The 12,214-nt window shown below is 42.4% G+C and overlaps 1 protein-coding gene across 2 annotated transcripts in view; it reads left to right on the top strand.

The window, feature by feature from the left end:
* The first annotated feature begins 2,209 nt into the window (after positions 1-2,209).
* The window catches only part of LOC138371618 (uncharacterized), a 35,079-nt gene continuing 25,074 nt past the window's right edge, over positions 2,210-12,214 (top strand). For both annotated transcript variants that reach the window (XM_069336571.1, XM_069336570.1), the window contains exon 1: positions 2,210-2,375. In XM_069336571.1, the coding sequence (XP_069192672.1) occupies positions 2,334-2,375 (42 nt within the window). In that variant the 5' untranslated portion in view covers positions 2,210-2,333. The remainder of the gene's footprint in view (positions 2,376-12,214) is intronic.

Below are 12,214 nucleotides of genomic sequence, written 5' to 3'. Positions count from 1 at the left end.
AGACAGACATTGCAACCAAATTAGGGTGCAACAAAGATGAAGTTGAATTAGATCTAGGTATCCCCGTCTCTACTGTCAAATTATTTTGGTCCAAACACTCACGTCTGATAGGAGAGAAATTACTGACTCCCAACGACCTGAAAGCACTAGTATAAAAAGCTATAATTTGTTCAGATCTAAAACCTATATCTATGGGCAGCACGAAACATCCACCAGACTGTGCGACACAGTGGTTGCCAGGATCAAGGTTGGGTTACCGTTACATGTGGCAGGTAGTTACAGGTGACGGATCTCCCAATCCTGAGCACTCCAGGTGCAAACTCTGTGAGCAGGAACTGCGGCATGATCTCCCACACTACATCACCGAATGCCCAGTTATTAGACCTTTCAGACCAGTTGGCATCAGGTACCTGGAGCTTTGCAATTACTTTATTCACTCACGTATTCTTGAGGATATCCTCACAGTGTACCCAAAATTTGCCAGTGCAGGCCCTGTATGAAGCTGGATGAAATGATGAAAACCATGGAATGAAAACCCAGGATGAAAACCATCCTGCGAGATGGGGACTTTTATTATCACTGCTACCTTATTTATTCTTGTGCTCAGAGAGTCTGTCAGTGCAGACTACTTATCACATGCCTCTGTATGACTAACCATCCTGTGTGATGGGGATTTTTTAGCATCACGTAGCTAGCTTTTCGACACACTGTACTCCCCTTCATATAGTCTAAGGTAGCTACACAAATGCAGATGTACCTAATGTATTAATAAAAAAATATATTACAAATCTGAATATTTTTCTCTCTCCTCATATATTATTTTCCTTTTCCATTTATAACGAATTGTAAAGATAATATGAAAAATTAAAAAGTACTCTTAGATTTCGAAAGTATTTCGCTCTTCTAGGCTATAAAAGATTGTATTTAAATGCATAAGTTCATTTTGAGCTTACTAACTGCTCTCAGACCATCAAATCATCACCTTTTGTAGACGTAGTTCTCAAAAGCTGATGTATATTCACTTATCATGTTGAATAGGACTAAAGGTGCTTTTCGTTAAATATTCTCGCCACTGTAACGGTCACTAGCCTAGCCATCAAAAATGGAATTCTGAATTGCTAATGACTTTTAGAGCTTGTTTCATAATAAACTACTTTTGTACCTTCCAAGTACACTAACAGTTCCAATGATCAAGTACAGTCATATATCTACTGGAAGCAGCAGATATTACTAACATTTATCATATGCGATATTATGCTATATTCATAGCCTAGCTCTATGAAGGTTTAAATTATACATTCACGGGTTGAACAAAGTTCAACTAAAGTTTTTCTATACATTTATATTATAATTTTATTGACATTTGATATCAATGTTTTCCACATTAGTGGTCGTTAGTTTTAAAGAGCATTACATTACACTAGACTGCTCTTTAAGTCATTTGTATATATAATAATTAATCTGTCTGTTTCTAATATGCATTTTCAATCAGTCTTTATTGGTAAATGGCAGTACATATATAATTGGGAGAGTGTAAGCACTGTAGGCCTCTTAGGCATGTGTAGGCCTATTGAGAAGTCTTTATAGTCAAGAACGACTAATTGTTTAGTTTATATATATATATATATATATATATATATATATATATATATATATATATATATATATATATATATATATATATACATATATATATATATATATATATATATATATATATATATATATATATATATATATATATATATATATATATATATATTTTTTTTTTGTTTTTTTTTGTCTCCATGTGTATTGGTCCTGAGAAAAACCAATATGTGAGTGATTTAGAATTTAGATTAGATTTATTTATGTGAATGATCTATCTAAACTCATCACTCAAGTATGAGTGGATGTGATGAATATGATAAGTGCATTGATGAGCTCTGCAGCACTACCAGGTTGTTTATGACAATAACAACCTTGGGTTGTGAAGTGTACAAGCTCGTAAACTGATGTAATAAATATATAAACACTGCCGCCATGATTGAGGAAAGATGAATAGGTTTCGCAGATGGATTTTCTGACTCAAGACAAACACTGGTTCGTTATACAGGCGTAACACATTCATATGATTTCCAATGAGTGTTGAGAGACTTGAGGCAAATATGAGTTAAATAAGAGCATAGTTAAACCAGGTTAATAGTGAGTAGGAAGTAGTAGCCCGCAGGCCACGGGTGAGGGAGGACGTGGTCGCTCCTCCAAGCTGACAATATCTTGTACTCTTGGCCCTTCACACACGCTGTTAGTCCTCTTGGTGTGGTGTGGTCCTCAAGGCGGGACTCAGCGGTCGCATGGAGAGTGGACACACCGTCTACACAAGACCGGATATGACGGTAATGTTAAATATATCACCGTTTACCCGTCTGGGGGCATCCGATTGATCCCGTACTTTCAATTGACCGATTATTATAATGTTTCCTAACTACTTTTCATGCGTATAAATACATCCTTAATTGTTTTTATTTTGGTGTTTGGATTATATATTTGTCTGTATAGTAGATGTATTGATATTATATCTGGATATTGCTGAATGTTTTATCATTTTAGAAATGGCTTCCTTGGACCTTGCAAAACAATACGTATTTAATTTTAGTCAAACACGGCAAATATATTGTATATTTCTAAATAATTTTAAATATAAATTTAAGAGATAAAATTGAGAGGAGCAAATGCCATATTTTTTTGTTTACATTGCCAAATGTATGTTAGGCTGTAAAAAAATTTGGCATAGGTTTAATGCTCTTTATTCTAGGGATTTATTCGGTTGAATAATAAATTCACAGTTTTCTAAGGCCTTCAGAAATATTTTACGTTTGCGACTTAATCAGTGAACTTGGTCCTCTTTTGGACTTAATAATATGAATTGTGGTTTAATAAACAGTTGGTCAGGGCTCGTATAAATGGAAAAAGAATCACTCTTCTTCTTAGGACCATTATGTCTGGTATTACCATTATATCTGCTACCAGACATAATGGTGCTAACGCCATTATGTCTTAATAACTCCATTTGCATCATGCTAACTCCATTACGTCTTGCTAACACCGTTATGTCTTGCTATCTCCATTATGTCTTGCTATCTCCATTATGTCTTGCTAAAACCATTGACTTGCTAACACCATCATGTTTTGCTATAACCATTATGTTTTCCTGACACAAGTATGTCTTGTTAGCACCATTATGTCTTGCTAACTCTTTTATGGCTTGCTAACGATATTCTGCTTAAATTATTGTTGCCTTGCTAACACTGTTATGTATTGCTAACACCATTATGTCTTGTTAACTCCATTATGTCTTGCTAACACCATTATGTCTTGCTAGCACCATTATGTCTGCTAACTCCATAATGTCTTGCTAGCACCATTATGTCTGCTAACTCCATTATGTCTTGCTAACTCCATTACCCCCACAACACCATTATGTCTTGCTAACATGATTATGTCTTGTTAACACCGTTATGCTTGCTAGCACCATTATGTCTTGTTAACACTATTATGCCTTCTATCACCGTTATGGCTCCTAGCACCATTATGCCTTCTAGCATCATTATGGCTCCTAGCACCATTATGCCTCCTAGCACAAGTATTGCTCCTAGCACCATTGTCTCCTAGCACCATTATGCCTCCTAGCACCATTATGCCTCCTAGCACCATTATGCATCCTAGCACCATTAATGCTCCTAGCACCATTGTCTCCTAGCACCATTATGCCTCCTAGCACCATTATGCCTCCTAGCACCATTATGCCTCCTAGCACCATTATGCCTCCTAGCACCATTATGTCTCCTAGCACCATTATGCCTCCTAGCACCATTATGCCTCCTAGCACCATTATGTCTCCTAGCACCATTATGTCTCCTAGCATCATTATGCCTCCTAGCACCATTATGCCTCCTAGCACCATTATGCCTCCTAGCCCCATTATGCCTCCTAACACCAGTATGCCTCCTAGCACCATTATGCCTCCTAGCACCATTATGCCTCCTAGCACCATTATGTCTCCTTGCTCCATTATGGCTCCTAGCACCATTATGGCTCCTAGCACCATTGTCTCCTAGCACCATTATGCCTCCTACCACCATTATGCATCCTAGCATCATTATGCCTCCTAGCACCATTATGCCTCCTAGCACCATTATGCCTCCTAGCACCATTATGGCTCTTAGCACCATTATACCTAGCACCATTATGCCTCCTAGCACCATTATGCCTCCTAGCTCCATTATGCCTCCTGACACCGTTATTCCTCCTAGCACCATTATGCCTCCTAGCACCATTATACCTCCTAGCCCCATTATGCCTCCTAGCACCATTATGCCTCATAGCACCATTATGCCTCCTAGCCCCATTATGCCTCCTAGCTCCATTATGCCTCCTGACACCATTATGCCTCCTAGCACCATTGTCTCCTAGCACCATTATGTCTCCTAGCACCATTATTCCTCATAGCACCATTATGTCTCCTAGCACCATTATGTCTCCTAGCACCATTATGCCTCCTAGCACCATTATGCCTCCTAGCACCATTATGCCTCCTAGCTCCATTATGCCTCCTAGAACCATTGTGTCTCCTAGCACCATTATGTCTAATAGCACCATTATTCCTCATAGCACCATTGTGCCTCCTAGCACCATTGTGCCTCCTAGCTTCATTATGGCTCCCAGCACCATTATGGCTCCTAGCACCATTATGCCTCCTAGCACCATTATGCATCCTAGCACCATTATGTCCCTAGCACCATTATGGCTCTTAGCACCATTATGCCTCCTAGCACCAGTATGGCTCCTAGCACCATTATGGCTCCTAGCACCATTATGGCTCCTAGCACCATTATGGCTCCTAGCACCATTATGCCCCCTAGCATCATTATGCCTCCTAGCACCATTATGTCTCCTAGAACCATTATCCCTCCTAGCACCATTATGCCTCCTAGCACCATTATGTCTCATAGCACCATTATGCCTTCTAGCACCATTATGCCTCCTAGCACCATTATGCCTTCTAGCACCATTATAGCTCCTAGCACCATTATGCCTCCTAGCACCATTATGTCTCCTACCACCATTATGCCTCCTGACACCGTTATGCCTCCTAGCACCATTATGCCTCCTAGCACCATTATACCTCCTAGCCCCATTATGCCTCCTAGCACCATTATGCCTCATAGCACCATTATGCCTCCTAGCCCCATTATGCCTCCTAGCTCCATTATGCCTCCTGACACCATTATGCCTCCTAGCACCATTGTCTCCTAGCACCATTATGTCTCCTAGCACCATTATTCCTCATAGCACCATTATGTCTCCTAGCACCATTATGTCTCCTAGCACCATTATGCCTCCTAGCACCATTATGCCTCCTAGCACCATTATGCCTCCTAGCTCCATTATGCCTCCTAGAACCATTGTGTCTCCTAGCACCATTATGTCTAATAGCACCATTATTCCTCATAGCACCATTGTGCCTCCTAGCACCATTGTGCCTCCTAGCTTCATTATGGCTCCCAGCACCATTATGGCTCCTAGCACCATTATGCCTCCTAGCACCATTATGCATCCTAGCACCATTATGCCTCTAGCACCATTATGGCTCTTAGCACCATTATGCCTCCTAGCACCAGTATGGCTCCTAGCACCATTATGGCTCCTAGCACCATTATGGCTCCTAGCACCATTATGCCCCCTAGCATCATTATGCCTCCTAGCACCATTATGTCTCCTAGAACCATTATCCCTCCTAGCACCATTATGCCTCCTAGCACCATTATGTCTCCTAGCACCATTATGCCTTCTAGCACCATTATGCCTCCTAGCACCATTATGCCTTCTAGCACCATTATAGCTCCTAGCACCATTATGCCTCCTAGCACCATTATGTCTCCTACCACCATTATGCCTCCTAGCACCATTATGCCTCCTAGCACCATTATGTCTCCTACCACCATTATGCCTCTTAGCACCATTATGCCTCCTAGCATCATTATGCCTCCTAGCACCATTATGTCTCCTACCACCATTATGCCACCTAGCACCATTATGCCTCCTAGCACCATTATGCCCCCTAGCATCATTATGCCTCCTAGCACCATTATGTCTCCTAGAACCATTATCCCTCCTAGCACCATTATGCCTCCTAGCACCATTATGTCTCCTAGCACCATTATGCCTTCTAGCACCATTATGCCTCCTAGCACCATTATGCCTTCTAGTACCATTATAGCGCCTAGCACCATTATGCCTCCTAGCACCATTATGTCTCCTACCACCATTATGCCTCCTAGCACCATTATGCCTCCTAGCATCATTATGCCTCCTAGCACCATTATGTCTCCTACCACCATTATGCCTTCTAGCACCATTATGCCTCCTAGCACCATTATGCCTTCTAGCACCATTATAGCTCCTAGCACCATTATGCCTCCTAGCACCATTATGTCTCCTACCACCATTATGCCTCCTAGCACCATTATGCCTCCTAGCACCATTATGTCTCCTACCACCATTATGCCTCTTAGCACCATTATGCCTCCTAGCATCATTATGCCTCCTAGCACCATTATGTCTCCTACCACCATTATGCCACCTAGCACCATTATGCCTCCTAGCACCATTATGCCCCCTAGCATCATTATGCCTCCTAGCACCATTATGTCTCCTAGAACCATTATCCCTCCTAGCACCATTATGCCTCCTAGCACCATTATGTCTCCTAGCACCATTATGCCTTCTAGCACCATTATGCCTCCTAGCACCATTATGCCTTCTAGTACCATTATAGCGCCTAGCACCATTATGCCTCCTAGCACCATTATGTCTCCTACCACCATTATGCCTCCTAGCACCATTATGCCTCCTAGCATCATTATGCCTCCTAGCACCATTATGTCTCCTACCACCATTATGCCACCTACCACCATTATGCCTCCTAGCACCATTATGTCTCCTACCACCATTATGCCACCTAGCACCATTATGCCTTCTAGCACCATTACGCCTCCTAGCACCATTATGCCTCCTAGCACCATTATACCTCCTAGCACCATTATGCCTCCTAGCATCATTTTCAACTGCGACTCTGCAGCCGTAAGCGATGTGGGTTGTGACAACCCGTCCTCCTGGTGTGATAGTACTTATAGTGACGATGAGGACCTGTTGCAAAGATAAACTAAACTAAACTAACCTTCCTAGGCCTAATACACTATCTGAGGCCTCCTAATATAGTACATATGTGTGCTGTACTAGGCCTGGGAATATTGAAGTTTTTTTTATTTAGCTTCATTTGTTTCGGAATCTATAAAGTGAATAATACAAAATTCTACTATGTAATTGCCTAGTATGTCAATGTTTGTACTGTGGTGCACATAGTTACAAACGTACTCTCTAAACAGGAGGCTGGGTTGGTGTATGGCTAGTGCGTGATGCACGGCTGAGAGGGACTGCTGCTAAATTATATCTCTTATATGATCTTGTTTCCTTGAGTCAATTTTTTTAAATTTTGCCCCGAGAGGCGAGTTTATTGGGCAGCGCCCACTCATCCTGTGAGTGAACACACCGCCATAGTGGCAGTATTGGGCAGCTCCCACTCATCCTGTGAGTGAACACACCGCCATAGTGGCAGTATTGGGCAGCTCCCACTCATCCTGTGAGTGAACACACCGCCATAGTGGCAGTATTGGGCAGGGGCACTCATCCTGTGAGTGGACACACCGCCATAGTGGCAGTATTGGGCAGGGGCACTCATCCTGTGAGTGGACACACCGCCATAGTGGCAGTATTGGGCAGGGGCACTCATCCTGTGAGTGGACACACCGCCATAGTGGCAGTATTGGGCAGGGGCACTCATCCTGTGAGTGAACACACCCCCATAGTGGCAGTATTGGGCAGGGGCACTCATCCTGTGAGTGGACACACCGCCATAGTGGCAGTATTGGGCAGGGGCACTCATCCTGTGAGTGGACACACCGCCATAGTGGCAGTATTGGGCAGGGGCACTCATCCTGTGAGTGGACACACCGCCATAGTGGCAGTATTGTCACTATGGAGTGTTTGTTCTCAACGGTATGTTTGTAACCGTAAAGAACTGCAGCGTACTCAGTCGTAGGGGTATGGTCGTCACTGTACAGCACTACAGCGTACTCAGTCGTAGGGGTATGGTGGTCACTGTAGAGTACCACTGTGTACTCAGTTGTAGGGTATGGTCGTCACTGGAGAGTATTACTGTGTACACAGTCGTAGGGGTATGGTCTTTACCGTAGAGTACTACTGCATACACAGTCATAGGGTATGGTAATCACCCTAGAGTACTGCAGTGTACTCAGTCATATGGGTATGGTCTTCACTGTAGAGTACTACAGCGTTTTCAGTCGTAGGGTATGGTAGTCACCGTTGAGTACTACTACGTACTCAGTCGTAGGGTATGATCGTGACCGTAGAGTACTATTGCGTACTCAGTCGTAGGGTATGGTCGTCACCGTAGAGTACTACTGCATACTCAGTCGTAGGGTATGTTTGACACTGTAGAGAACTGCAGCGTACTCAGTCGTAGGGGTATGGTCGTCACCATAGTGTACGACTGCATACATGGTCTTCACCGTAGAGTACTACAGCGTGCACAGTCGTAGGGTATGGTCATCACCGTAGCGTACTACTGCGTACTCAGTCGTTGGGGTATGTTCGTCAACTTAGAGTACTGCAGCGGACTCAGTTGTAGGGGTATGGCCGTCACCGTAGAGTACTGCTGCATACTCAGTCGTAGGGTATGTTCATCACCGTAGAGAACTGCAGCGTACTCAGTCGTAGGGGTATGGTCGTCACTGTAGAATACTACTGCATACTAAGTCGTAAGGTATGGTCGTCACCGTTGAGTACTACTGCGTACACGGTCGTAGGGTATGGTCGTCACCGTTGAGTACTACTGCGTACTCAGTCGTAGGGGTATAATCATCACCGTAGAGTACTACTGCATACTCAGTCGTACGGGTATGGTCGTCACTGTAGCGTACTACTGCGTACATGGTCGTCACCATAGCATATTACTGCGTACATGGTCGTCAAAGTAGAGAACTACAGCATACTTAGTCGTAGGGTAATGTCGTCACCGTAGCGTACTACTGCGTTCATGGTCGTCACCGTAGAGTACTTCAGGGTACTTAGTCGTAGGGGTATAGTTGTCACCGTAGAGTACCACTGCATACTACCCGCAGTTGTAGGGTATTGTCGTCACCGTAGCGTACTACTGCGTGCATGATCGTCACCGTAGAGTACTTCAGCGTACATAGTCGTAGGGGTATAGTTGTCACCGTAGAGTACTACTGCATACTCAATCGTAAGGTATGGTCGTCACTGTAAAGTACTACTGCGTACACAGTCGTAAGGTATGGTCGTCACCATAGAGTACTACTGTGTACTTAGTTATAGGGTATGGTCATCACTGTAGACCATTGGAACATTGTCTCACACAGTGCACAGTTACAAACCCATTAAGATTTCAACTTAGATTCAACAGAGCAGAAGAAGTTGTTAAACACATGTGGCAAAATTTTACTGAAGCGACCATACGAGTCATAAATACTCATACTCCGCCCAAGTAAAACAGAAACAAGCAACACTTAGTGGCCCGGCCAGACGCTTAGGGCCCGCGCAGGAATATCCCTGAAAAAAAACGTAGAGTACTACTGCATACTCAGTCGTAAGGTATGATCATCATCGTAGAGTACTACAGGGTACTCAGTCGTAGGGTATGGTCGACAACGTAGAGTACTACTTCTTACTCAGTCGTAGGGTATGGTCGTCACCGTAGAGTACTAGGGGGTACTCAGTCATAGGGGAATGGTCGTCACTATAGAGTACTTCTGCCTACTCATTCGTAGGGGTATGGTCGTCACCACAGAGTACTACTGCTTACTCAGTCGTAGGGGTATGGTCGTCACCGTAGAGTACTACAGGGTAATCAGTCGAAGGGTATGGTCGTCACCGTAGAGTACTACAGGGTACTCAGTTGTAGAGTATGGTCGTCACTGTAGGCAGGGTACTCAGTCGTAAGGGTATGGTCGTCACCGTAGAGTACTACTGCTTACTCAGTCGTAAGGTATGGTCGTCACCGTAGAGTACTACTGCCTACACATTCGTAGGGTATGGTCGTCACCGTAGAGTACTACAGCATACTCAGTCATACGGGGATGGTCGTCACTGTAGAGTGCATCTGACATCAAATTAATCTAATAATTCGAAGGAGGAGTATCGGTGTTCGTCTGTTCTAAATAGGACTTCGACCCGTGAGCAGCCCCCAGGGGAATTATGTCGGAAAATCCGACACCATTTAATAATATCATACAGGCAGATAATATTGCTGTGTTGTATAAACAAGTTAACCCATAGAAAATGTAACTTGTAGTGGAATTTCCGTCTATAGAAAACGGGATATCATTACCACATACTATTATAAATTCACCACCTATTATGGTGGGAATTATTCTTAAATACATTAGTCTTTGGACTTTACCATCATAAAAACATCTCATATAAATTAACTTAATTATCAGAATTAAAATAGAGTAAATGTGACCCTTCTTTCACTTACTGTCATCTGGAGAATGTAGGCCAGTAGCGTCAGGGAGGAGGGAGTGGTCAGCCATTGTTATTGTTTAAGACTACAGAGTCGTGGAGCAAATTACGGCTCCTATAAATTCTCTTGGACGAAGTGTTATGGAAGATCAGAGTAGTGATCTGCCATCATCAACACGCTGTCATCAATCTCAAGGGAAATGTCTTTCCGAAACCCGTTTATCTAATCATTTTTGGCCATTAATGTCAGTAGTGTACCGGTTAGAACACGAATGATCGACTCAAACAAGGTAATTAAGCCTAGGTCTTTATGGTTCCATGTACAGTGTTTTCTCTGATATAGCTGTCATATATTAGGTTTCTGGCTTCATAGCTAGCGCCCTTTTGACAGGTCAAGACGAGGAAGCATGCTTTGTGTACCAGTTACTGGGTGATGGAAGCTACCTCAAAGAGGATAATGGTGTCTACATCCTGGTTATACCTGGTGGACTAAGGCCTGCTGTACAATAAGATAAGGAACCTCTTCAATGTACACTAATGTGTAGTTAATACTGTAGTTTGATTGGCTGCATATATATAAATTTAATATAAACCCCCCCTAATGTGTAGAGGATCGATTTGTGAAATTATTGCAGAAATACAGTCCACTTAACATCATACAAATTGCTATCGAAGTATATAAATTAACGTAAATATAAATTCATATAAATTAAATAAATATAAATCTCACAGGTTGGTTCCCACATTATTTGGACCTTCGGAACCGGAATATTTGGTCCTTTGAACCCACATTATTGGTCATCTGCGAGTCGGATGACAGATTATTTGGTCATCTTAGTACCGGATGAACCAGTTAACCAGTGGATTCATTAAATATACTAGTGCAGTGTGATTTATACAAAGCCAGCAGTCAAAGACGGCGGTGTTGCCTAGTGCGAGCTCAGGAGCCCCCCTCAGTTCAGTTCAGCCTCATCAGTGGTTTCAGGGACACCCACAGATATTTGGTGGCGTGTTATTTCGTGAAATGACAGTGCTAATATTGAAGCCAGCCAGATTAGTGGCTGTGTCTTCGCGAGATTGTTCATGGATTTCGTGGTGTTAAATTTCGCGAGAGATTACCCACGAATTTTGTGGAGTTTATTTCGCGAGGTCACTAATAATATTTAATACTTCTTGATAATATTAGAAGTTTCATAGAGGCTATTATCAATAATTGTGTATATTATTTCTCCAAAATAGAGAATTATTTAATATATTGCCTAGTGTTCACAATACAATATTTACTAATTGCCAACCCACAACAGGGTAGGATATTACCATTGACTAGTTGAACTATTTATTGTTCATCCTAGTCCCATTACCATAGTCTAGTTGTACTATATTAAACAACCTAGCACCATTAATGAATGGTGCAGACCCTATTTTGGGTGTAAATTTTCATCAACTCGAGTTGAGTTGTGTATATATAATAATTTACTTATGATCATTACACCTTTGAGTGATTAATTAGTGTCTATACCATCCTAGGGTGATATAGAAGAGCTAACCTAAAGGTACTTCCATGACACTGGTTTATCACTCAAATCATTAGTGTGTATGATTGTATATATAT

The sequence above is a fragment of the Procambarus clarkii genome, chromosome 36, assembly GCF_040958095.1.
Source record: "Procambarus clarkii isolate CNS0578487 chromosome 36, FALCON_Pclarkii_2.0, whole genome shotgun sequence".
NCBI lineage: Eukaryota > Metazoa > Arthropoda > Malacostraca > Decapoda > Cambaridae > Procambarus > Procambarus clarkii.
The sequence above is the reverse complement of the archived record's forward strand: the minus strand, read 5'-3'. Positions and strand labels throughout refer to the sequence as shown.